The 27,488-nt window shown below is 39.7% G+C and overlaps 1 protein-coding gene across 10 annotated transcripts in view; it reads right to left on the bottom strand.

Moving 5' to 3' along the window:
- The window catches only part of DYNC1I1 (dynein cytoplasmic 1 intermediate chain 1), a 185,288-nt gene that overhangs the window by 117,389 nt on the left and 40,411 nt on the right, over positions 1 to 27,488 (bottom strand). For all 10 annotated transcript variants that reach the window (XM_068210672.1, XM_068210658.1, XM_068210650.1 and 7 more), the window contains one exon: positions 24,263 to 24,378. In XM_068210672.1, the coding sequence (XP_068066773.1) occupies positions 24,263 to 24,378 (116 nt within the window). The remainder of the gene's footprint in view (positions 1 to 24,262; positions 24,379 to 27,488) is intronic.

The raw sequence follows: 27,488 nt of genomic DNA on the forward strand, positions 1-27,488 counted from the left end.
GAAATACCTCATTCTAGATGTTGTTGAAAATAAAAGTACTATATTGAATAGAACTCAGATTTGATCCAGTCTGGTATTTATGTTACCAAATATCTCCTGTATATTTCACTGTTGATTGTATACTACAATAGATTGTACTGTATGCAAGGTAGTTTTCTTTAAGGACAGAATATTCAGATGGATTAACTATTTGTTTATTTGTTTACTTTAGTGTCAGAGATGTCTTTTCAAGCCACATATATATTCATTTCACATGAAGTGCAATTAGACTTTGGAGCTCATAATCACACCATCTCCCTGGGGTATATGTATGTAAGAAAAGATTTTGTATTTTTAGTTGTCTCTGAGGATCACAGAGATCACAGTTCAAGCAGTTTAGGCAAGGATATTCCTCTGGGAAAAATGGTAGGCTGTGAACAATTCCCACTGACACTGCCAGAGACAGTGCATGTAAAATGATGGTACATGCAGCCCAAAGAAAATGTGAAGGGCAACAGTGAAGGGCTGCACATACCCACAGAGGTTTCAGCCATATTAAAATAAGATGGCTTATTGTTACTACTAGGTGAGAAATTTTCCCCTCATCAACTAATAGAAGGCCTGAAATACAGAATATGCTGAATTATGTATTTTGCTGGGGAAATAACTGGAAATATTTTCTAATTGAAAAGGAGACGAGTGGATTTAAAATGTATCGTGTTTTTAGACGACTACGTTTCCTCAGTATGGAAGAAGAGGTATAAATATTGCATTTGAAAAATGTCACGTTGATAAAAAAGCTACAGTTTCACCAATATAAAATATGAATGTAAACAACATGTCTGTCAGACATGGCTATAACATACTGCTTAGCACTGCTAACTTATAATATCCACCTATAATTGTTAGTTCTCTTAATGAAAGAAAGACACTGCATAAATTCTTGAACACATGTTTCACTTTTCCAGCTGCCTTGTGCTGTAGAACATCATGTTAACAAGAAGTGATGCTAACAAGAAGCTAAAACCAGTGTAGCAAATGGGGCATTTAAATATATATAAACATACAGACATTCATATATAAATAGAAACTAGCTATTTTGGGGAAATGAATGGATCCCTAGACAGGCATATTTCAGTTTAATATTACCTATATTTTCCTACATGGTAACCATTACAGTCCTGCTTAATCAGAAAAAAAAATTGTTATGCTCACTGCTAAAATGGAAAGTCAATATTCAGCTATCATCTCTTTTACGTTCAATATGAAATTTTGTCTGTCAAGCACAGGGAGGAAAAAGTATATGACTTTTGACATTTTTCTTCAGTCACTTCAAATCAAGATTTGACACCTGTATGTGTTAGTAAAAGCTGTGTGTGTGTTGATGTTCAGACCACTGCCATAAAGACTGCCAGCATGCAATGGCTAACAAGGTCAGAAACCCTTAACCTATGTTTAATAATTAAGAAAAGAGCATGTTTTAATACCATCTTCAAATGCATTGTACTTTCATTGTCTCAAAGAAGTTATTCTCTGTTCTCTCCTGTGCCAAAATCCATGTTTTCTGTTGTGATTTTCAGTCTCGACTCAAGTACAAAGCATCAACATCATTATTTACTGAGAACTGCAGCCCAATATTGCTGCAGGGTGGCACACTTCTATCTAACCAGCACATCATAAAAATGCTATTCTGTTTGCACCATGCACTAAATACTGACTGCATGGTCATATGAAGGCATTAAGCTGTTATCTTTCTTCTGAAACAGAAACAGAAGCAACTAAAAACAAATCAAAGGCACCCACATAAAACAGGTTGAGATGTTCAATACCTGATGATGATCACTAAGAAGTCTGTAAACTTGAGTACCTGATTAAATAGAGAGGGGAAAATGACCCTTTGAACTTATAACCTACTGGGGGTGGTTTCTACTGCAGTAACACCCCATTTAAACCCTGTGGCTACAGTACATCTGCGGTTCACTGGCTATAATTACAGCTTTAATACTGTAACTGTAGCAAACAAGTCCCATGGTGTATTAGACTAAACACACCAGGCATTTTGTCCTCTCGACTACAGCCTGTTTAATGGCATTTCAGGCTCCAGCATATAAGTCTGCTCTTGGCCATGCACTCCCAAGCAGTTAAAGTTGGCCTGAACTGGTTCCAGAGGAACACCGATCCAGCCCAACTGGGCATTGGACAATTACTTGAGAATATCATTTGGGGTTGAAACTGATATTTATCTAGTGATTGAAATCAGCTGGGAACTCAGATACTGTTGTGTCAGCATTATGTCTTTCCTGGAGCCTTCGGCACTGTTGGTTTGGCTCTTCCTACACTGGGCATTTACAGCTGGGCTGACGTGGCAGCTGAAGAAGCAGCACACTGAGTGTATTTGTTTGTGTTTTTTTATTATACTTCTCTCTTTGTCCTGGCCTCTCTCCTGAAAAAAAAAAAAAAAACAAACACAACCCACATCAGGAGAACTGAACTCACTTTGACTATCCTTTCCCTTCCTTTTCAGAAGTCTGCCCATGCTCCCCCCTTGCTGTGCATTGTAGGCAGGAGTCCAGTCCAGAGCCAGGGACTCACTTTGAGCCTCTTTTGTTGGACATGTTGCAATGTGCAGCCTCATCTCTATAATATTCCCAAAGAGAAATTAGTATCTACTTAGGGTAAGTGACCTGGGGGAAACTCTTTAAATATGACGTTTCCCTCCGCCTTGATCAGCTGTCCTGGCTTTATCTCTGTTAAGGACTGGCCAGTGGAGCTCTTGCTGCCATGTCTCATGATCCATGTATTTAGATCCCTGTCATCCTCCCTTTACTGAGAGGTTTCATTCAGCCAGCCCTGTCCAGAGGACCACCTTTGAATAGCTAGAGTCTCCCCTAAATTCTGCACTAAAATGAATCATTAGCAGTCATACCCTTATCCTGACCTTCAGAGTAAGTGCCATTTTTATTTTCCAAGTAGGATTTCACTTATGCTTTCCTTCACAAAATTACCATTTTTCCAGTTTTCTGATTATATCACTTGGTCAGTGAAACTTTATGGTCCTGCCAATGCTCCTGCCTACCACAGTTAGACATTTCCCTTACAGACTTTTAATCTTTTTTTCATATTCTTCCAAAACCATTATTCAGTATTTTCTCCGATATGGCATATTTATCTAAATGCAGAGTGACCCTGAATACAAAAAAGACATGACATTTTGCCTGTGAGTTGGAATTAGGCATCAGTCTTTAAAGCAAGGCCCTTCCTTTGCTCCCCCAACGTTTATCCTTGAACCTCTGTTCCTCTGTACCCCACTCTCTTTCACAGCTCCTCCCTTTTAACTGTCCTCTCCCATCACCATAAAACATCTGCATCCACATTCCCATTTCTTCAGCTGGAAACCCCAGGGACACTGTTCTATTCCTACAGGCATTGCAGAGGCTTGAAGGGAGCATTTACTTGTCTGTGTGTTAAGTAAACAGTCCAAGTTCTTGATCACAAAATACCCCATGGTTAATATGAGAGAAGTATATTCTTATACTTTCCGTATAGAAAAAAAAAAAAAAGGTTTGTTTGGGTTTGTTGTTGTTGTTGTTGTTTATTTGTTTTCATGTAGGAGAAACAGTAGATTTAATAAATTATCAACAGTACCTTACACCACAACCAGGGTCTGGTGGGAGCTGTTTCCACCAGCTGCAGGTAGAGAGTGAATCAAAGACAGCCACTTTTGGCTTCACACAACAACTACCAGTGAAAGCAGTCACAGGCATTTCCTTAAAATATTGCAAGAGTACTTGGCACCCACTTTGGTCAAGGGAAAGTGTCTGCACATGCATACTTAGATGCCCACTATATAGCCTCAAAATAATGTAGGTTAGAACTTTAAAAATAATATATTGCCTCTAATAATAATAGTAACAGTTCACAGGATTGTAAGTACCTCTCAGCCTAGGTTATCAAAACACTTTATAAAGGCAGTTAAGTAAGTATCATTATATCTATTCTACTCTGACGTGACAATGACTTTGTGTCAGCTATAACTGAAGAACAATCCAATACTTACCCATTATTCAGCTTCCCAAAATAACCTGCAATTCTCTATGCAACTCTAACACGAAAACGAAGTTACAAATGGGGCAACTAAATGATTCATCCAAGAGTAAATTTAACAGTTTATTCTCCTAATGGACAGAGCTACCATCTCATTGTACTCACTCTGCAAATAATGACAGCTTTTATCGACACCCTTTCACCCTGGATGTTCACAGAGCCCTGCACAAATTCTGCAGTAACATCTGAGAACTGCCACATGGCAGCACAACACAGCCACCTCTGGGAAGGAATGGAAGCAGCATACTGAAGCAGAAAATAAAAGAAAAAAACCCACACAAACATTAGCTTTTTCTAAAGGAAATATGAAAAGGAGCATAAATTCTCAGTGTAGAAATATAGCAGAGTTCTTTTTGGTAAGTAACATGAAAGTTACGGTGAGACAATCTGTTGAAGAATTCAGGGGTTTCCTAAATAAACACAAAAGCCAGGGCCCCAGCAGGTGGCCAAGTTTGATATTCAAATCTAACATTTTACATGTGGAGTTTTCATTAGGACAAGGTTACCAAATGATGGACAATCTGTATATATTCGCAGATGTGGCATGCAGGGAAGTCAAACCTGGGCAAGGAGCATAATTCACAGCAATCTCTCTGCCCGAGAATAGCTGAAGGCAATGTCCAATCAAAGTACTGTCAGTGCAGCGCTCGGCGAATAAATGAGTTGCTTTGACAGGAAATTCCAACAGCAATTCTAATTCTGATCAGGCTTCAGGAAGTGGAAAGAATAAAAACACATCAATTATAGTGACAGGAAGTTTTAAATCACATGGCAAGCAGCTGCTGCCAAAGGATATGTCTGCCAGCTTTGTTAAGAAGTATGGTATTTTGGTGTGACCAAAATTTTACACCAAAGTTTTACAGGCTGACATCAGTCTCTAATTGCATGTTATCCCACTACAAGGGTAAGGAAAATGACACAGTGCAGACAGCACACCATCATTACAACAAATCAGAGAGACCACTTTTTTTTTTTTTTTAATCCTGACCTAAACTGAGCATATTTATAACAACTCCAGAACACACCACCAGTAATGATATGGACCACAGGCACATCTACCTCAGTAAAGCAGGCAATCCCAGCAGAAAGGCAGAGACCATCCTTTCCTGAGTCAGCCTCAGGCTGCAGAATGATCAGCACTTTAATCATTTTACATGCACTGCCTTTTTTCATTAATCCATGTTGTAAACATTGACCACTGCAATGAATCAGTGGTGCAGTGAGAGCAAGCCTGAAGTTTGCTACCAAGCCTGACATTTGCTGATGTTCCTACTGTATGTTGCCAGTCCAGATTACCAAACAATTTGCTTCAGTTATATGGATGCTTTTCCATGTTCCCTGTGCAGTACCACATAAATTCAAGGCTAGATTTCTCATCACAGAACCACAGTCACAGAATGCTGATGGTTGGGACCTCTGGAGATCATCCAGCCCAACTCCCCTGCCAAGGCAGGGACACCTAGAGCAGGTCACACAGGAATGCAGCCAGGCAGAACCTAACGAAGCTGGCCTGGGAATGGGATGGAGGGACTTGGGTGGACAGCAGGGCAAAGATCTCAGGCTACATTGCTAATTTGCCTCTAGGGGATCATGCTTCAAACGGCTATCACTTCAGGGAAAGTCATTCAAATGGATGCAAATTGTTCTGGACTCACTTTCACGTACACTGACAGCTGTCTTATACAGCACTGGGATGGAGATGGGCATTAAAGCTAATGTAAATGTGATAAATAGTCTAGCACAATGCTGTAAAGCAGCCCAGCCACACAGAGGACTTAGAACACTGAAATAATAAAGTGATCTCTGTTTTGTCAACAGGTATTTTGTAATTGGCTTGAGCAAGTATGTCTCTGCTAGAGTCCAAGAAGGGAATTGTTATTGCTGCCTTCATGACACACATCTACAGGAGGTTAGTAGGACATGGCAAATGCCATTCAAGGCAAAGTGACCAAAGAAGTGTGTTGAGCAGACAAACATTGATTGACTCATATCCTACCTGGATAACTGATTTATATCCCTCACAAGTGAATTTTATCCTCTCCTGTACAGCTTCCTGGCTCAAATAACTCCTTCTGTCCCTTCACTGAAATCACTGAGGGTCAAGGGTTCAGAGCTGAAGAGTGTTTCAGGGTGGGCAAGTATAGGACAGAAAAGTTTGCCCTCAAAAAAGGAAATGTTCATGAGTTTTGCTATTCACACAGACACAGACAGAACAGTACTTTCTAGAGTACTTTTGAAAATGCAGAAAGAAATAACCAAAAGTGACAGAAATATTTATGCAGATTTAGCAAAGGTCACCAAAAAGTGTGTCATTTTAAAAATACTAGCAAGCTTTGTATAAAGTTTTGCTTTTCAAAGAGAATATTTTCAGTGTAAAGACTACTGCAGGAGAGACTTAAACTAACTATACATAAAATTTTTCATTATGCCTTTGGAAACAGTGTGAATACTGGATTCCAAAACAAAGAAAAAAACCTGTCAAGATAAGACATGATATATCTTTTTATTTAACTTCTACTTGAATAGTAAAAGAAGCTAAAACATGAAAGTTCTCATAGCTTCCTGCATAATTATACACATTCAGATTTCTCCTCAGAAGAGATTCTGTGGGCTTTGATCCAGGGATTTTGAAGCATTTAAGGGAGATAGAGGAGCCAAATCTCATATTTCTTCTGAAGAAAATATGGTACAATTTGCTTATGATTTTAAGGATGTTCCATGCATGGACAATCTGGCCTGAAGCCAGAGACAAGGAAAAATACAGGCAGACTTATTAAATGTCCATTATTTTTGTATGTCTGTTTCTATTATTTTTTATCTTTGTTAGATTCTCTTTATATTTTGACAGAATCAGTGTTTCCAATCCAAAGAACACTTAAGGATCTCTATAGTGTATCATACTAATTGTCCATATTTTTCATCAAAATGATCCTGTTTCACCCTAAAATGACACCAGTCTATGTACACACAGATTAATGGTGAGTATGGTGGTGCTACAGGGTTGATGGTGAGGCTTGATGATCCTAGAGATCTTTTCCAACCTTAACAATTCCATGATTCTATGATTTGTATATACAGACACGTATGTACAATACCTGCTAATGACCACTTTGGCTCAAAATCCCTTTGTGCTTCAATAACTACCTTAAACAGGCAAAAGAGTAAGTGGCACAGATTTCCTGTTTCTGTTCTCCACTATTGTCCTGCCAACAGTTAGGAATGTATGTGTACAGACCTGTTTCCAAAATCCAGCAATGGCCTTAATCATCAAGAAGTTTCCCACTTAGGTCACCTAAAAGTGTACCTTGAAAGACAAGTGTCCTATGGCACACCCTTGGATGTGTGTTTGGCTACCCTGACTTCCTATCAAAATGTTCTTAGCAGCACCTCTTTCCACAACGTTCTTGTTCTGCATAAGGGCTGGGGCAGGCAGCGTTACACTTCAGCTGAGCTGAGAAAGGCCCCCTTTTTCACCCTAAGATCATTCTTCAAGCCTCTGTTCCTGTGGCAGTTTCACATGCCAATAAAACCTGCTACAAATCTGATCCTCCCACATCTTCCTCCTTTGTTAATTAGCCACTTTGTGCAATATACCTACAAACCATGGGAAAAAAAATCTTTGGTTTCAGTCATTTGACTTCTTTCCTGCTTGATTTCTTCTCTGTTTTTTAACAGTAAGACTACAACCAGCACCTGGACTCCTACACTTTCTTAGGGCCCTGCCTTTCTGCTTCAAAGGACCCACTGGTTCACTGTCAGACTGCCACTGCTCACAGGCTGATGAAACACTAACAGCATGCCATGGGTGTACACAACTCAGCCCTTGTAGTCCCAAGCTCTAATCCTTCTCAGCTTTCTTTTACTCTGTTTCCAAAACTGCTTATCAAAAGTAACTCCAGGAACAAAGGGTACTAGTTAAATATAATGTTGTTTTAGAGCTGGAGACCACAGGAATATAGACCGATGCCTAACAGTTTGACCACTTGACAACATTAACCAAAGGCAAAGAGCACTGATTTACCAGGAGGTGAGTTACAGAGCCTTTGATGTCCTGACTGATACTGCATACTGAAGTGCAGACCCCCATTATGTATGACAAAATTATTAATTTTTACAGCTGTGTGATCTTCACTTCATGAGGCTCTGCTTTATGTCCAGAGAAACTTCCACACCACGATGCAGAGGGTGGCAGTTCTGAAACTGCCACCTCCATGCTCACACTAAAGAAAAGTTCTGGTTTACACTGCACAGAATCTAGTCCACCAGCTGACAACAGACCCCCCCCAGGGACAGAATATGACACTCAGCTGCTGGTACATTTAGTCCAAGAGCTCCCTGTGTTAACTGACAGAAGCTCTACCTTCCCTGAAGGGTACATTGCAGCTTATCAGAACAAGTTTATCTGATTTGCTGTAACGAACAAAGCTTCACTGGAGACTGCAGTCAGAGCATCTGGAATCAGGAGCAATGCAACACGATGACTCATTAATCTGTGGTCAGATTTTTTCCCATGTAGTACAGTCAGCTCCTCATATCCTTTCCTTCTTTTACCTCCAGAAGCATCCTGTCAATTTCTGAGGAAAATACCAATATGCCTTTGTGGTTTTCAGGACTTCCTCCACTTTCTTCCAATTATTTCTTAATTTAATTCCTTTTCATTTCTTCATTCTTTACAGTCTCATATTTATCCACTGTGAAACCCCTCTCCCCGAGGTTCCCCTGATGGGGAGACCCTTGAAAAGTTCTGTGCCAGGATTGAGCGATGAACAGGATTTTTGGTCTGTTCGGTCTTTAGGTTGTTTATTTTTAGTATGTTTTAGTATGTTGTCTATATACTAGACTTAGCATGCAAAGAGAAAGGCACCAAAAAAGTGACCAGGCACACAGGTTCAAGGTATTTTAAAACTATATTGTCCAATTAACTCTTAGAATGTATTTTATTTCTACCTTTCTACCAATAATTAATTATTTGTTCACACAACATCTGCATTGTGGCTTTTTCTTACCAATCACTCTGTGCCACCAACACAGCAGAAGATGGAGTAGATGAAGAACAAGAAGGAGATCACACAATACCCAAAATCCTCCATCTTGTGTTCGATTTATCTCCATAGTAAAACCCCAAAACTCTAAGTTTTTCACCCTGTGATAAACTATACTATCTATTTCACGCACTCATAGATTCCAATTCATCCCAAAGTCTTGGAAACTTTCTCCATGGATGAAGGTTAAAAGTAGTGTTCTCCTGGGGATCAGGAATTCTCAGTGCCCTGGATTCCAGCAATCCACCTTCTTTTTCTGTTTATCATGCTTTCTTTTTCATGCCTATCACCAGGAAGTATTCTTCAGCTTTTGATGCTCCATCATCCCTTCAGCTCTTCGTCATTCCACCAAGTGCCAATTTTTTCAGCATTTTCTCTAAAGACTTTTTCTGATTTAGCTTATGACTGGTCCTCTCCAACATCATTTTGTTTCTTCATCAGATGGGGAGAAACAGATATGGTGACTTACTGTTGTTATTACTATTGGCTAAACCTTAGAAAACTGTTTTAAAGATCACAGGTGGATTCAACACTGAGATCCCCCTCCCAAGAAAACAGTCTCATCTCCAGGTAACCACTGACTATTTGTTTTCCAGCTGATACACTGGTACTCCTGGAAAACCTCGTCTTTTAGTCACCTTCCAATGAGATTGTATAAAAGGCTCTCTCAACCTCAGCAAGCTGATCAATGATATAAAAGGGTGATGCTGGTACAGGGTGATTTTGTAACCAGTTTCCCATCCAATTCCTCACAACTATTAGAACAAGACACATTATTTATGAAGATGCCTTTCAACATTCATCTCAGTTTTCAAGTCCCTGCAAAACCACTGGAAGTCTGTAGCCTCCATTGCAGACACTTCTCCAAGGATCATGCTACTCCCTGTAGAGATATGAGTTGTTCCTAAGTCCTATTCCTCTGGTCCAAGACTTCTTGCTTCATTTATTCCTTCCCTGAGGAACTTGTTCAGGATTCTTGCACAACTGAGATCTCACCATCCAAAGAACCACAAAAATACAGCTCTGTGTTTCAATCTGGCTACACCCAGACTCAAGATTTTGAAAAGAAAGTGCTTAAAACAAATGAAGAGCCTACCTCTTTTAGCAAGAGCTTACTTCTGGACAGAAGAAATACTGATTGACAGCTTGCAGGAAAAGGACACAGGTCACTGCCCTTTTTAGAAACCCTGAGTGAAAGCCCTAACACACAAGAGATTCAGAAGACTAAAATTCCACTAACTCTAACCAGCCATGGGAATGACCCAGCTTGTTGCAGTGTCTCAGCATGTCTCATAAAATGCACTAAAACATTTGCTAACGAGGCTATCTGCATGTTATTGTTCATTTTTATTACAGCAGCACTAGGAGTGCCCATCAATATCAGGACCTTGTGCCTGGTACAGATGTCAGTGTGTTAACCAAAGGAGAACATATCATTCAACTTTCTACCCCCAACAGAAGTAGTCAAATAATAAGACCCTTTCATGTCAGTGTGCCATTTGTACAGAAAAATGCTCAGCAGCATGGGTCATAAAAGCTAGCCCACAAGGACTGTTTCAAGGGGAAAAAATTCTTAAATTTATTTTAAGATTCATATCTATGCATTCATGCCTGTGCATTTAACCATATAAATAATTCGCTTAAGTGTAAGAGACCTGCTTTTAAAAACTTCACCACTGTGTCATACCATGGAAACTACCTCAGGGCTACTAGGAAGGGGGTTCAAACATCCCTCTTATAAAACACATCATTATGCATTAGAGGAAACTTCATTCAACAGAGAAGAATGGCACACCAGCTGGAGGTGAACACCATAAAACACATAAAGTTTTAATTAAATTCATTAAAAATTCTTTGTCTCTCACTGTGTTTGGAGGCAGATAGAACCCTTTAACAATGGCCAGCATACAATCAGGTTTGTCAAAACTAATAATAATAAAAAAAGCATTTGCTTACCCTGGGACATTTTGAAAAAGTTTGAGTAACTGTATTATTTTTAATATGGGACATTTATAAATTATTGCAAGATGTGGCCAGTATTGGAGCAGAGTTGTTGTTTCTATTGTTCATTGGATTGATAAAAAGTGTTGGTAATAAAATGCACATTTTTAGCAGTTGCCAAAGTGAATCAACCTGGAATACAGGGAAGAAGCACATTTTCCCCTTAAAACACACACATACACACATATATATATAAAATACATATATTTAGTAGAGCCTGTTGCTACAAAACAAGGGGCAATAGCTTTAAAGTAAAAGATATAAGGAAAAGGTTTTTCTCAATGAGAGTGGTAAAACAGTGGTGCAGGTTGCCCAGAAAGGTGACAGATGCCCCATCCGTGGAGCCATTGAAGGCCAGATTGCACAGGGTTCTAAGCATCTTTATCTAATTAAAGGTATCCCATTGCAAAAGGGTTGGATTAAATGCCATTTAAAGGCCTCTTCCAACACAAACTATTCTATTATATATCAAGACATTTTCATGATCAGTATTTCTTTACAGCATGTTTTCTATATTACAGCATGTTTTCTATATGAAAAACAAACACATTTCCTGCCCTTCAGAGCTTGCAGTCCATCAGCAAAACAGGATACAACAAATAAAAGTTACAGCACTAGATACCCTCCTGCAAACACATACGTGCCTGATATCAGGAAATCAAATATGTCAGAGGACTGATGATGAGCACAGAACATGCATAAATATTTGCAGGATTAAGCCTGCTAACCAGGGTAAAAGAGGATAGCTATTTGGTTGCCTGGCCTTTATGTAAATGACTATGTTTTTCAAAGCTGGAAAGCCTAGCAAAATACTTTCATATTTAATCAAATACAAATAAAATGATTCTACAATGTACTGAAGGGCTTCACATGATGAGTCAGTGACAATGTCAGCTATTTAGGCTCATGGCAAGCACTTAATTTGGTCCCAGTCCAAGTCCCATTTTAGTCAGTGGGAGTCTTTTCCCTGATTGCAACATGAGCCTTTGTTACTAAATTATCTCAAGCTGAAGAACTGTGAAACAGAAAAGGTACTTTTACTAACCTTTTCCAATCCAGATTCATTAAGGATAATTGCAAACTAGTACTAACTAATTCAGTAATTAGATCTGAAAAAATCCTCGCTGCATAGCTAATACCTAAGGGTTGGGTATTACTTTTTTATACTTCATCAAGACACTCTAATACAAGAAATATCACAGGTCAAGTGAACTGTCCAACAACCTATGTGATATGGCTGAAAATGATGAAAGAAGAGATGAAAGCATATATTCCCCATCCTACACCTCAGTAAACAAAGTTGTGGTTTTGTCCATTTCACAGTCATGGTGCTGTAATTTCTAGAGCTAGATATTTATCCACTTGATACTCAATGCTCTTTGGAGGAAGGAATTTGATGGGCTTTACTATACAGCAAAACTCTTGAGCAAAATGGGACAGAAACATGCATTTGAGGAATTACACAATATGCAAACCAGACTGATGTATCAAGATAAATGTTAGCAGATAAAGTGTAGTATTGAGTCTACACAAAAAAGTCCTCTGAATAGTAAGAAAATGCTACTTAATTGAAGATATAAAAGAGCAAAGTAATTTTTCTATTATTTTTCTATACTGTTGCCTTTATCAGCTGAGAAAGTTCTGTCCTCAATTACATAGGTTTCAGAAGAAAATAAGGTGCCTACTTTTTCACTTTTCTTTCACAGACGCCCAAGAAGCAGCTCAAAGGGGAATAGGTAAGAGACGAAGGAGCTCAAGAAAAGAAATAGCAATAACAGCAGTTCCAAAACTGTTTCAGGGGATGACAGTAAAATACTTCATAACTCACTTACCCATATTCCTATCACAAAGTGGTGGGAATTACCTAAACTCAATCATCTAAAAATTAAGGTTATAATTTGAATGTATTGGCTAAGTCCTGTAAGCAATGGAGAAAGGCACAAATAGAAGGTAATTCTTCCAGTGTTATGATAAATACAGTAGATAGGGTAAATTGCCTTCTGAGCGGTTCTGTCTCACTCTTTCGAGTATGGAAGTTTACACAAACAGGCTGGGCCCCTCAAGGTAGAGCTCTTGCATGTGATTACACTGAACTACTGAAGTATCTCAACAAGGATGCAGCTAGTTAGCTTGGGTAGTAGCACCAGTCATGCTACCAGATCAGACAGCTCTTTGACAGCTAAAAAGTGTAGTAAATTAGGTGAGTGAATTCACTTAGTTCATGTTTAAGCTTTTAGTGGTCTCTGCTATGGAGAAATGAAGACATGGGTCTATGTCTCTGCATTGATTTTAACTCAATTTGTGACTTGCTCTGAATTACACATATAGAGTGTAACAAAGATAAGACTCCTGAGATTTACACTATTGCTCTGAACCCAAGGGTATCACTTGGCAGGCGGTGAGATCTTGTAGTGGTCAGCTCTGTGTGTGCATCTACAAGTATCTGTAAATCTACAGATATAATACAGATAGGTAATACATTATATAAATATTGCATCTATAGCTGCACCTGTAAGTAAATACCAAAATAACTATATAAATGTATCTGGAACTTCTATACACAGTTCTGTACATAGACTAGAGACAATAAGAGAAAAGAGAGACCAGATGCATCTCCTGTTCACTCTCTGCCTCCATCCTGTTACAACCTAGGAATGGCAGAAGAGATTTTTCCCAAGCACAGAGTGTCATGGAGCACTTCTGTCTGCACACTCCACCCTAACTCTTTCCAAGGCATTCTTGAAAATGGAAGCTCACTGTTCACTAGACACCCTTTCATAACTGCACAAATGAGAACCAGATGTAAATTTGTTATATCTTTGCTTAAACAGCAGCTCTTACATCCATAAAATGTATGTAAAACATGCCTAGCTCTTAGGAACCCTGCCTTTTTGGAATTCCGGAATTCAAGATTTCTGCAGTACCCAATCTAGCAAAGAAGAAAAGGCAGATTGTAAGAGATGCTTATTCCTGATCAGTTCGAACTGGGAGCATGTTACAGCATACCCAGTTCACATCTGGACCAAATTAACTAGTTCCACTGCTCTGGAAACTTGGGCACAAACTGAAGGACAGTCTGGGCTAGGGTTCATATCCCCCTCACAAGACTGTGATGGGTTCAGCTCTTTTGGCCTCAATTATCCCCCCATGTGAATCCCAGCACATCTGTAGTCACAGGTAAGAAGTCTGTGAAACAAATGCAGGGGGAGTTTGTGCTGTCTCATTGTGTAAGATGCTGTGTTTTCAACCTGCACATTATCTGTGATGCAATGCCAGCACACAGAGAATTCTTCATGCAGTCACAAGTGAGATCTTTAGTGCTTTCTGTGTTTCACAGCAGATGAGTGCTGTTTTGAGCGTGTCGTTGCTGAGTAATTGGTGCCTAGGAGAGGAAGAGTGAACATCTGAGTGGAGATGACAAGAAAGAAAATATGAAACAGCCATGATTAAAGGTTAAAATTTCAAAAATTCTCCAGTTGTGCAGCTGGGGCAAGACCTTCAAAGAAGTTTAGCTCCAAACCAAGCAGTGAATTCTGAGAGAGTTCTCAAAATCCAGCAGCTGCTACTGAGATCAGTGAGTATTCATAAGTGCAGGGATCTGCTTGTGCCAATCACAGAGGAGCTGAACCCACACTGAGCTTGGATGTAGCAAACTTCACAACACAATTGGGGTGAGGAAAAAAAAGGAGTATCCACAGCAACAACATGCAATTATAGACTTAAAATAAGTGTGAAGCTTCATGGCTCAAGCTCAACACATTTCAGAAAAATAATGATTATATTTTCACTTCCTGTGTGCTTTAAGTAGGGTATTAGCTTGCAGGAAGAGAGAGGGCTGGTTTGGAGTTTTATGGCTAGGACATACATCTGAAGTAATTGTGGCTCAGAGTGAATACATGCTAAGTTTATTTTAAATAAGATAGATGGGCAAGTGACAGTCTGGGTCTGGTTGAAAAGTGACATTATTTGTGGAGACAGTCTATTGTATTGCAGCAAAAGAGAATTCCATCTTCTATTAATAGTGGCCAGTGGGAATTCATGCTGAGATTTTTACTTTACTGACATATCCATTTCATTAAAGGTTTCTTCATCCAGATCCTTTCTACAATTTTCAGAGTAACTCTTGTGTGCACGCAAGCAAAAGGATTCTCTGGAAAGGATCCAGCTACTACTGATTTTGAGCAGGGATTCTCAAGTATTACATACAGATGAGATCTACAGTTTGCCTTTATACTAAATATAGCATGGCTTTACATGACCTTGGAGAAGCTCTTGGGAGGGAGAAGGGGGCCCTGGGGTGCCACTGGAGGGCTCTGCCCAGGTGCTCAGGTCAGAGTGTGAGGACACACCTGGTGAACAAAGACTCAGCTTGGGGTGCATCCCCATTCATCTTCAAGGCAGGCAGTCATGTGGGGTGTGCCAAGTTCTTCACTTTAGCTAGCCCAGGCACTTGGCTCCCTCTCCAGTTAGTCTGAGGGCAAGCAGCTGACACTGCTCTATCCAAGGCAGGTGGCCTCTCCTATGGAAATGAGCCAATTAAAGGAGACTATAGAGGGGCACAATTAGCCAGCTTCTTAGGCTGAGGCTCAGCTATAGAATTGAAGATAGAGAGGTGCTGAACAGGAGAACTTTCAGCTGTGTAATTTTCGACCCAGTACATCAGTACTGTGGGCTAAAACAGAGGAGGGGATTTTGGCACGTGAATCTTTTTTGTCTCTTAGAGTCCAAGTGCCAAGGATCAAATTGAGAAGTGTGAAGTAACCAAGCAGTTTTCTGTACATCTTTTTAACACCGCTAATGAAGGCTTTTCCACATTATGGCCTGTGTCTATTTCAGCCCTGATTTTGTATCTACTTACAGGATTAGAAAGATTAAGTGCTAATTAGAGCACTGAGGATTAATAACTGCTACTTCTGCAATTCACATTTTTCTTAATCTTGTCTTAAATTCTAGCAGAGATTGGTCAATGTTACAAAGCCAGAATTTGCCAAAGGTTACTAAAGACATAATAGAAGGTGCTGGGTATTAGTTTTCTTGTATATACTGAATAGGCATCACCCATTAGTCTAAAGAAGGAATTACAGGAATGGCAGGAAAAAGCGTGCTTTGTTTCTGAAGAAAACAAAAAGGCATGTCTTCATTGTTTGTTGGAAACACTGTTAACCCAAATTTCACCCTTTTACATTTTCAGATCTGAATCTTCTCATTTGAGCATTATAATATGTATACACATTGCTAATTAAAAGGATATTCAAACACTGCTGAAATTATACATGAAGTGACAACTAGGAACACATGAAAATAGCAAATAGAGAAAAATTTGCCACTGTCATTCCACTGACTGTTGACTGGGGAAATCATGATGCTGTTCATTAGTGGGACAATTTCCTTGTTGTCATGTTAAAGCTAAGTTGCAACATACTACTAGTCATATATTTGCAAATAAGTTTAGAAATATTTTGTTGCTTGAGGGGAACATTTAACAAATCATCGCAATACAGCAGTTGTTAATGTGTAAAACATGGCCAGGATCTTTTGCAGAGAAGAAAGACTTAGAGGAAGGTTTTCATTTCCAGCCAACAAAGAATTCAATTTGCATACAGGTGTTACAGGGCTTCTCTCTGAATTCATGGATCACTGCTAGTTTCAGATGTCAGGACACAGAGATGGGTCAAAGGCACTGTGAGATGACTTGCAGCTAGTTAAAGGAGTCTGAGGTCAGGGCTCTTAACATCAGCTTTCTTGTTTTCCATCAAGCGACACCAGATGTACCAGGATCTCATTCAATCACATTATTTCCCACTGCAACTAAAGGAGCAGGTTGGTTTCCACACAAGGAGCTGACTACAATGCTTTTTGGATTATTCTAGGAGAGAACAGCTTCCCATCTCTTGGGTGGAGGATGGTATCCACTTGCTTAAAAGCACGGAGCAAAGACCCAATAGGATCAAGAAGGTGCAAGGAAGGGTGGTACAGCATGGTCCTTCTCCATGCTGGCTGCAAAGGCTCTGAAGCAGTATTGTTTCCATGCACAGAACAAAATTGCACAACAGTCCCCTCCAAGGCAGCACATGCCAAAAACTGTTTCCTTGTTTCATCAAGAAGGCAGTTAAGCTTTGGTTTGTTCCTCATCTTTTGTTGCCTGAATGGTTTAGAGAAGGCATGGTTCAGCTGTGACAGGGTCTGTTGTTCTCTCTCCACCCTCATAAAGAATTACCAGATATGCTTTCTTGGCTTGCATTTAATGCAGAGGTACCTTGTGAAAAAGAAACCAGAGTCTGCAGAAGGTCAGTGACACTTTGGAGCCGGAAACTCTCATGTGTATGTGCCTGGTTTTCAGGAGATCTGCCCAAAATTTTGTTAAGATCGTGGAGGAGCTGCAAAGAGTCAAGTTACTTGATCCTTGTGTAATGAAATGATCAAGAAAAAGTCTAAGATCTCTAAAGAGTTTTACTTCTTCAGACCTCCAACTGTGTGACCAGAGGCAATCTTCTCTGTTAAACAAGTTTTTAGTAGATAATTCCCTGAGAATTACTGATGCTTAATGAATTGTCAGATCTGCTTGTTCAAAACAGTTTAGCATTAAAAGGGCTCTCTGCATAAGACTATCTGAGAACCATCTTGAGAAAAGCCCTCTTCCAGAAGTCTTTAGTGAAAACCTGGAAGGAGAAACAGGGAAGGGAGCAAATACTGAAGCAATGACTGCTGATTAATATACTATTTGGCCACCTTTTAGAAATGGACTGGGACTGTCTTGCAGAAATACTTTTTGAGCCCAAGTCTCTTACATATTTTAGGAAAACAGACTTTTGATGTCCCTTTCTGCACTCAAATACTAAAGCACCCATAACCAAACTTTGGCCTCTTCATTCTTGGTCCTAGAAGAAATCCTTACAAGTGTCAAAGATATTTTTCTGCACAACAGAAACCAGAGAAACTAATTTCTAAAGCCTAGTCCTTATTCTAATTCTGTACCACATAAAATTACCGTGAGCCAGGTGGTGAAGAAAGCCTTCAGAGGCATACATCCAATGTCTGCAGCTTGCGAGGAGTGGAATACACAGACTCACCACACCTGGTAGCTGCCTGTTGTGGCTGTTTTGGAATACATGTATCTTAACAAATTGTACTTTACTAATTGTACTTCAAAAAGAGATTGGCAATAACAAGGGTTTGCACCTGATTTCACTAGTGTATTATTGCTCTGAATATCTATGGCTGATTTTTCAAGGCTTTTTAACATTTCTAAATAATATATTTTTTCCCCAATTTCTGTGCAATGCCTTGGTCTCTTCTCACACTTCTTTCATCAGCATTTGCATTCGTACATCTCAGTCATCCAACTCAAGCACCTTCTGTTAAATGTAATTCTTGCCTCAGACAAAAGATCAGGCGAGTGTTTTTCCGCAGCTCACTCCAGCATTCCCACATCCCTCCCTGCCGGCATTCCTCAGGCGCGGCGCTTCACCGCGGCACCGCCAGAGGGCGCTGCCTGAATGCCTTTGAAAGATTTTTATGTCAAATTTAAAATTAAAAAAAATTTACAAATCCACCTTGAAAACCTTATTATTTAGAAAAGATGATGCCCTTGTGACGGGAGGAAAGAGGAATTATTGAAATACTACTATACAATGCAATGCCTCAAATCTTTGCACCACTTCATTCTAATCTCATCCAATCTTGTACAGTCTGGTACAACACTACAAATTAAGTTTTGTTGATTTAATCAAACAAAGCCATCTCGAATCAGAGTGCTTATGTCAGCTGTTGAGATCCACAGTACAACTCTGATGGACTGCAGTCTGAGAAGAAAAGGCAAATCGGATTTTTTATAGCTAACTAAGAACACCTAGTGATACATGGGACCGCTTAGGATGAAGGATAGTATTTTACAAAGTTACAAAACACTATTACAAAATTAGTGTCCATTAGTACAAATCCTAAGGCTCTGTTTCTTTAGAGAAGTTTTTCTGCTTTAACACTGATTTATCTTCAGGTTATCTTCTCTTTTTGATAGTGATTTCTATCCTAGTTTTGCTTTTCAGCACCTCCTTTTGTTTACAACAGGTGGTCTTTGCTTTCCCTCAGGTTATGTCCAATTTCCATTACACATTATCATGTATCCTGACACATATGTTGCATGCATGGTAATGCACAAATGTGCATCTGCATTTTCCATTAAATGGGGCGTTCAAAGCTTTTCTTGGGTCCAGACTTGTCCTTTTGAGACTGGAGCTGAGCTTACAATTTTCTGGAAGGGAAAAGCCAAAGTAAGCTCTTCAGCTTAAACCCCAGCTTCTGATCCACGAGCTCTAGCCAGATTGGCCATGGGAAAGCTCAAGTATGATCTCAGTTCTGGGACTGGCTTTTCCAAAGTACAGCATGCATCCACAAAGCTAGAGCTGAGCTACAGTCATGCACAGCAAGGCACAGCAGCACTGGGGCAGAGTTTGCTGGGCTAGAGGTCTGCTGCACAGTATCCTAAAGCATGTACAGAGACAGATCTCCTCACTGATTAAACCTGGAAATCTTGGACCTTGACAATCAAAGTATAAATAGAATCAAAGTATAAATAAAATCTATAACATCCACAGATTTTATCATGGAAAAGATAAAATTCCAGAGGTTCGACTTGCTTTCACAGCTTTGGAGCTTGTCAGTCGTCACAGATAACTTTCCAGCCAATTACCAAAACTCAAAGCAGGCCACAGGCCTCACATGATGCCAATGTATCAACTCTTTAAGACATACCCATTTTACTCAATAATGACAAACCGAAATCAATATGGCTATATAAAGTGCTGTCTTATCAAGTTCATCAGTGAAGAACTAGTTAATGCAATCAGTGGCACCTAGAGAATTTTGGTTCACCCTACAGTAGGCACTTAATGTTTGGTATCACATACAAACAGGCTCATGTGTCTCATGAGCTTGACTGTGAAAGAAATACCCTCTCTTCCCTCACTGCTTTAAAAAGGGCAACTTTCAGAAACCTTAGTTCAGAGAATTACACTGTCAGACACACACAGAACCCAACCCAGCCTCTGGAGCTCCTCCTCCATTTTGCCATTTAATTCCAGCCTACTTTCAAATGGAGTAGAGAGCTTATTTTTCTTTTTTCTCCAATAGTCAAAATACCCTTTGTGTTTGAAAAGCTAGATAAACAGATGGATCACAGGTCTCAGTTGTGTTCTTTGCCAGAACTGGGCTACATTTGTGACATAGGATGAGGTTACCCAGCTCAGGAGGTGAGTATGGCAGATCATTTGTTTTTCCACCATGAACAAATATCTGTTGAAGATGATAAACTGATGAAGTGCACATGACTTCCATTGTTTTAGAAAGTCAGATCTTCTCTTGTACACAGGACCTGCTCTTTCAGGAATTCATTTCTGACTAATCTATTTGCAGTGACAGTCTGTCAAGGCAGAATGTGAGAATATCTCATTTTATTGATGAAGTAGTTTCTACTTTGCAAAAGAGGAATAACGACACTCCTGATATTGAACAGCAAAGCCAGAAAGATCACAGAATTTCTCCTTTGTGCAGCCCTCAGTTTCTGAGGGGACCCAGATCAGGGGATTATCTCCCTTCTCTGAGATTTTACCTCCTGGTCCATTAAAGAGCAGAACAGCAAGCTGGAGATGAGGCAGGCATCTAGCAGAGCCTGAATGTGCAGAGTGTTTTCCTGTCAGAAAAGGTGGATTGCAGGCAATCATACAGAGCTCAGTCCACTGCTGCACAGCAGTGAGGTACCCATCCTGGGCAGAGGCTAGGCCATGGCTTTTCTGTTTCTCCTAGGTGCACCTTTAGCAAAGCAGGTTTGTAGTGCTTTGGAGGGTCCAACTATTGAAGGCTACATGGGGCTGCCACTCCTGAGATGATGTGAAAGCCTCTGCACTATGAAGGAAGTGTCCCACAGACCTCTCAAAAATATTTGGCATGGTCTAGGTCTTAATCAACTCCAGAATGGAAAAAACAACACTAGTAAAATGTCTCTCAATGCCTACAAATACCTGAATTCAAGTTCAATTATAGCAGGAGGAAGGGGAAAATAAAGAGCATGTTTTTTTCTCAGGCTCCAGAGCCAAGATCTGTGTGTTTTTGAAGTCATCCTGCAAGGAAGAAAAGGCTGAAGCTGACTGTGACCTAAATAAAGCAAAAGAATTAGGTACTTGTGATCAAAGGATTGAATGATGCATATACACATCTCCCTAAATAATAGAGTTGGTGGGGGAAATGACATGTCATTATTCCTCTGAAATAAAGCAAATTACCTGCTCTGAAAAGAGGAGTTAATCTGTTTTTTATACAGTGAAGAATAATGCCACACTATTTCTTCTAAAATTAGCAGCTGACAAGCTGAGACTTCAGTGCACATAGCATCTGGCTCTCTGGCACCACATGGACTTACCAGAGTGAACCCTTCCTTTTCCAGTTTTATTAGGTTTGGTGGGCAATAGCCATTACCACAAAGAACATCCACTGAGCTGCAGAACAGCAGTAAGTTTAAAGTACCTCAGAGTTTCTTTCTTGCTCTCTAGAGAAGCAAATGCAGAAAACCTAATGAGGATATTTTGAAAAAGCTCAAGAACTTTGAATGGAGTCCAAGTCCTCTTTTCACCCATCTTTCCAACCAGCTATACCCTTCATAAGTTGTCTTCCAAACAACAAGCAAGCATGAGACAATCTCATCCTAAAATCCTGCATTTTGACATTTCCAGTATTTAAGGCAGGCACTGAAAAGTGAGTTCCAAATGCTGAAGTCAGACTCATCCAAGTAAATAAGTTTCTTGTTTTATATTCTCAAACTCTAATGCTTCAGATGCTAAATAACTGTGCCCATAACCATTGTAAAGGCTGAAAAATTTATCTTGAAAAGATAATGGCTGTATTTTACCACATGAATGCATAGAAACAATGTAGAGACTTCTTCTCTAAGCTGCTCTCCTGAGGAATCTCTCTCTTCTGTCCATGTTTAGACTGACAGTATAAAAGGCTCAGCATTCATAAAGAGGCTTGGGAGATTAGAAATCTGAGAATTCACTTTCATCAAACCTGGGAGACCAAAATCAGAGTGCTTATTTACCCCCTAGAGAATTTCCAGTTAAATAGCCTCTCAATGGAATAACCAAACTTTCCTGAATCTCCTTTACTAATGCACAGCCATAATCATATCCAAGTTATATGCAGAGAATTCCCCAGCAGCAGACTGGAAAGGAAATGTAAGTTACACTTTCTCTCCCTCGCACATCTGAAGGAAGAGATTGGGTGATATTTCCTCTGTGTTTTAATATGTAAAACACCACCATTCTTGATGGTTTTTCCTTGGCCGTGATGACAGCGGATAGGAAAGACAACAAATCCGGTCACCAAACCCACATACTTGACCTCTTCCACCACAGTTTTGGCCAGGCAGTTTAAAGTGCATAATGTTATATGTTTGCACTTATCTTCTTTCAAACAAATGAGGAACAAGTGACTTTCCTCTGTGCTGGGAGGACCAATTCAAACCACACTGCCTTCTCTGCTCAGTGTCCTGACTGCCAGGCTCCATGGCATCACACTGGGGTTTTTTTCTTGAAGAGTAGGAGATTGTCCTCTTGTCTAGCAAGAAAATAATTCTGTAATAGTTGAAGAGTTCCTTGGGAAAAAAGCAAGATCTTACTGAAAGAAGATGCTTTCTTAAGTGAGCCTGTCCTTTTCAGAAAGGCAGGTCAGCTCATGAGTGCTGGAGTTGTAGGTCTGAGGGAGGCAAACAAAAAGCCATGTCTTAAATTCCCCATATCCACAGGTTCTTGCATTGGATAAAGGCCATGTGTCAGAGAAGAAAGGACACCCTCTCCATCTGAGCTAACAATGAATTCATGATAATGCTCCAGGGTTGAGCATCAACTGGTCCTAAGCAAAGAAGACAAAGACTCAGGGGCAAAACCCATTTTCTTGAGGCTTCAGCAGCCCACAGAGAAACAGGCAGAGATGAGCTGGATTGACCCAGGGAGGCTTCTGAGACAGCTTCTCCCTCTGAGCAGGCAAAGCACTCTGGACACACTGTTCAAGGAGCATCATCCAAGCAAAAGGGCTGATTGTGTTCAAAGGCACTATTTCAGTCCACCAATAACCAAGGTAAACTTATGCTCCAGAAAAGTAGAATCTGAGCATCCAGCTCAGCGGTTTCTATTTCTGCTTCCTAAGGCAGACCTGGTTACCCAGTTACAAAAAAACCCCAACAACAACTGGCTACATTTATCACTCTATTTTCCCTGACAATACCTTATATTTAGACAGATTTACCACCACCACCACCTTCTGAACCTATTTGAGTATTTTTCCTCTCTGAATGAGGCCCAGTAAAGTTCTACACTATCTTCTGCAGGAAATTACTCAGTTGTTTAACTTTTCTTGATCCTTCATTGTAAACAGCAAAAATTATGGTCAAGACTGCTATGATTTTTTCCTCTTCTATCTGCTTTGTTCTAGTGCACAGACAACATCAGGCTAATGTACTGTTCTGCATTCAGTTTAAATGGCACCACTGACCTGCAATCAGCATTCTGCAGTACAACAGCGGCGGATCAGCAAGCCCCTGCCACTCTGTGTATTTACTTATCAACAAGAGAGCCAACAAACAGCTCCATGAGTACAGATGCCAGCATGATGACAGCAGAGAGAAAGAAAGACTGTCCACATCAAAGTATGCAAACCTCCTTTTTCAGTACATGGAGCTAAGCTGCAACTTCTCCCTAAGCTTCACCTACAGCAGGGGGACACAATTACCCTGACTAAATAACTGAGGGCAACCTTCCAACACTGCCTCTTTACAAAGCACAGAATTTATAACTTCCTTGAGAAAGCATAAAAAATGAATAAAGCGCAATTTTAATTATATTCATAATGATTTATTTTAAAAAATGTTCCCATTAAACTGCTATCTAAGCACAACCCATTGTAAGTCAGAAATAGTTTGGTTCCACCTGCATTTAAAGTGATTTTTATAATTATTCTCATCAGAACAGCCATTAATCACATAAACAATAGCTGGCTTGCAGAAAACACATGATAAGCAGCTATGTTATGACTTACTTTTTTTTTTATTACATTCTTTAAAATGTTTTTTTTTAAAAAATAAATCTTACCTTCAGATTGATGTGTGGCCAGAGGTGTCTGCGTCTCCTTGGAGTATGATACCACCTCCCGAGGTGAGAAATCGACCTGGGTAATCTTTGACACCCCTAGTTTATGCAGTCTGCGTCTAAGATGAAATACACGACACCGAAAGGTTAGTCATGTTAAATGTAAATCAGCAGCAGGAACAAATGTTTGCTGTTATGGATAGGATAAGAACACTTCAGTGTTTGTAAAGGTGAAACACAAAACGGTATGCATGAGAAGAACCTCAGTGCAGTGAAGAAAATTAACCTGGGAACCACTTGCTGCAATAAAGTACAGCTGTTGAACCTCTAGATCATGCTGCTGAGAGGGACTGCAAATGGGAGAGAGAAATGGCCTGCTTGTGTCCTCTTAACGTGCAACAGAATTCTCTTTCATACCATCATTACTATGATGTTCTGTCTACTCAAAGGAGTTCATATTCATCCTGGGATACACACTTGTGGAAAGGGTACAGTGGGTTTAAATCAGGATGAATTAGACTGCCAAATGTTCAGCTGGGAGCAATAACAGAGTCTTTAACTGGCAAGGTGTGTAATTTCCATAAAGAAGAAGATTCTGCCTTCCACAGGAGCCATTAATACTGGTCTTGAAATAGGTTTAGGGAGTCCTTATGCAAAGGCTGGAGGACAGCTGAAACACAACTGGACCAGGGCAACTATAGCCTTCTATTTTGCCTACTTCACTTGCTTTAAATAAACCATATGAAATAAATCAGTGAAGCAAACTAACTGTAAGTGTGTAAGGGAAAAAGAAGAGAGGCAGCTGAGCATGGTCATGAACACTTTTAGCTGTGCACAGTTCACTCAGCAGCGGAGGAAAAATCAGTTTATTTCCTGAATATTAATTGACTCTCTGCAGGGAGTGAAGAATATAAAAAAGAGTTACTTGGAAGTGTTTTACCAGAAAAAAAGCCAACTTTCAGCAGAGAAATAATGCAAACACAATAAACAAATGAACTAAATAAGGCCAGTTACCTAAATCAACAAATGTTAGCATGCTTGCGCATTTATGGGGAACTAAATTCCTGGACACAATGTTTCTCAACTTGCCACATTATTGAAGGGAACAATATGGAAAACAGAAAATTCTTACACATTATCCATATCCTCTTCATTTTCCAGGTTGTCAGAAGAACAGAAGTCATAGGGATTTGATCTAATTAATTTACAGTGGTTTAAGTATTCAATTAAGATAGATGTCTGAAAGGAAATGTGAGTCTAAAAAGGAAACTGTCATCATTGGGTAACACCTACTGAACTTTTCAGCTGCATCAGTCTTTTTTTTTTTCTAATCTATTTTACTACCTGGGTTGTTATTAAGCTGACTGCAATTAGATTCAGCAGGTAATAGGTACAAATCAGCTGTATTGTGCAACAACGCACTAGAGCAGAAACAGTTGTTGTGGCTCTGAGTCTTTCCTCTTTTCAAAGAAGAAAAATTAATGTTTCCCTCCTTAAAACCATCTCTGAGTTGCCAATATGAACAAAATCTACAATTGTCTAAAAACTGTACAGAAAAACTTTTACCTCATTGGGGGCAGAAAAGTTTCTTTAGCTAGCAAAAAATTTAGTAGTTTTACATTTTGTAGCTGCTTTAACTTACGGTCTTTGTGGATTCAATCTTTAATAAGTATCTCACCTGAGCAAACTCTCATGTGCTTTTCCCTCCCTCAGCACCAGATGTGCAATCTCTGCTGCCTTCTTGGTCAGTTTGACTTCCCCATGTAACCAGTGCCCTGCTGCCCCAGGCTACTCTTTCCATTTACTGAGATTCTTAAGCCTTTGCACTGAAAGAGTCTCTTAACACTGGTCTTGGTTAAATATAATCCCTAATTAATTATGTGTCTAATCTGGAACTAATTAGAACCTCACCTAATTCTAAAACAGTTTCACATGAGGTCACTCTGTATCTCCTGGACTGCCTGATGATGGGAAACGTGACCCTAACAGAGAGCTGGATTTAACTGCTAGTTGGGTGGATTGAAGCTCTACTTCCCACAGCACTGTGCTGAGACAATGCATGGAATTCTTCATCTGAAACACTTCCAATTCAGTAACTGCTGCTGCCTGCACAAATGCCTTGTGCCACCCGTATCCTGTACTTACTGGTGAAGACTGGGAGGTCCTTCCTCATCTGAAGGAATGTGATCTATTGATTGCTATTTGCCTGTGTCAAGCCACCTTTAATTGTTCTTATTACTAAAAGTTGGCCTAGCTTTTGGTCCCAAGCACGCAGGGACAACTGGAGCATCCTTTCAATATGTGGACTTGACCAAATATGTGCTGTAATGTACTAGTCTTTAGTTCTTTTTAGGGCAACACTAAATGGTCTATTGTTTTCCCATCCCCATTTTTCATCTGAGGTGCTCATAATTCTCATAAATTCAATAAATATTAATCTTAGAGAACACATAAGCTTTGAAGGATTCCTTTCCAGACTGCTAATGGGATGTCAGTAGGAGGATAGTGGCTAAAACCCATGCATTAAAACTGATTCTTCTGTCTATATGTATCATAAGAAAGATGTATCTGCTAGAAGTGTTTTGAGACACGCATAATTTAATTGCTGACTGCAGGATTTCTTTTGCATTGGTTTTTTTTTTTTTTTTTTTTTGGCTCTAGTTTCAGGACACCAGAGGAAAGTTTAACTCTGCCTTGGGTTTGAAGACAGTTTTCTTTCAAAAGGGACAGGACTTCCATTAAAATGTATACCTGTGGATTTGCTCTTTGGCATGCTTTTTTTCTGTCTTTGCACTGGCTGCTAGAAATTTATTGAAGTCTCTACATACAGAGTTATCTTTTCATGAGTCAGATAAAGGAACTTGCTTTGCACAGCTGTTTGAGAAACATTGCTCCTAGGAGTCCTCATTTTTTAATTCAAACTTCTGTAAAAAAAAACAGCTGGGATTTCTATAAAGTTTCTGTAGGTTAAAATAGCTCAAAAAACTCTACCTTTTTGGTAGAGCCCGGGTAAAGTTGTAGACGTGTGATCTATTTGAAGTCACACTTGTGTAAACTACAAACATTCCTAGGAGTTCTAGATATGGAGAAATATTTCTGTTTAGAAAACTCACTGGACACTTTCCTTCTGGATCTTTCCTGATGAAAAGACCTAACCCTAACACACCTAACTGCAGCTGGGAGCACTGTCAATCAGCAGCTAAAGGGAAGCTGTTGTTTTTCTTACAGA

The sequence above is a fragment of the Anomalospiza imberbis genome, chromosome 1 (assembly GCF_031753505.1).
Source record: "Anomalospiza imberbis isolate Cuckoo-Finch-1a 21T00152 chromosome 1, ASM3175350v1, whole genome shotgun sequence".
Taxonomy (NCBI): Eukaryota; Metazoa; Chordata; class Aves; order Passeriformes; family Viduidae; genus Anomalospiza; species Anomalospiza imberbis.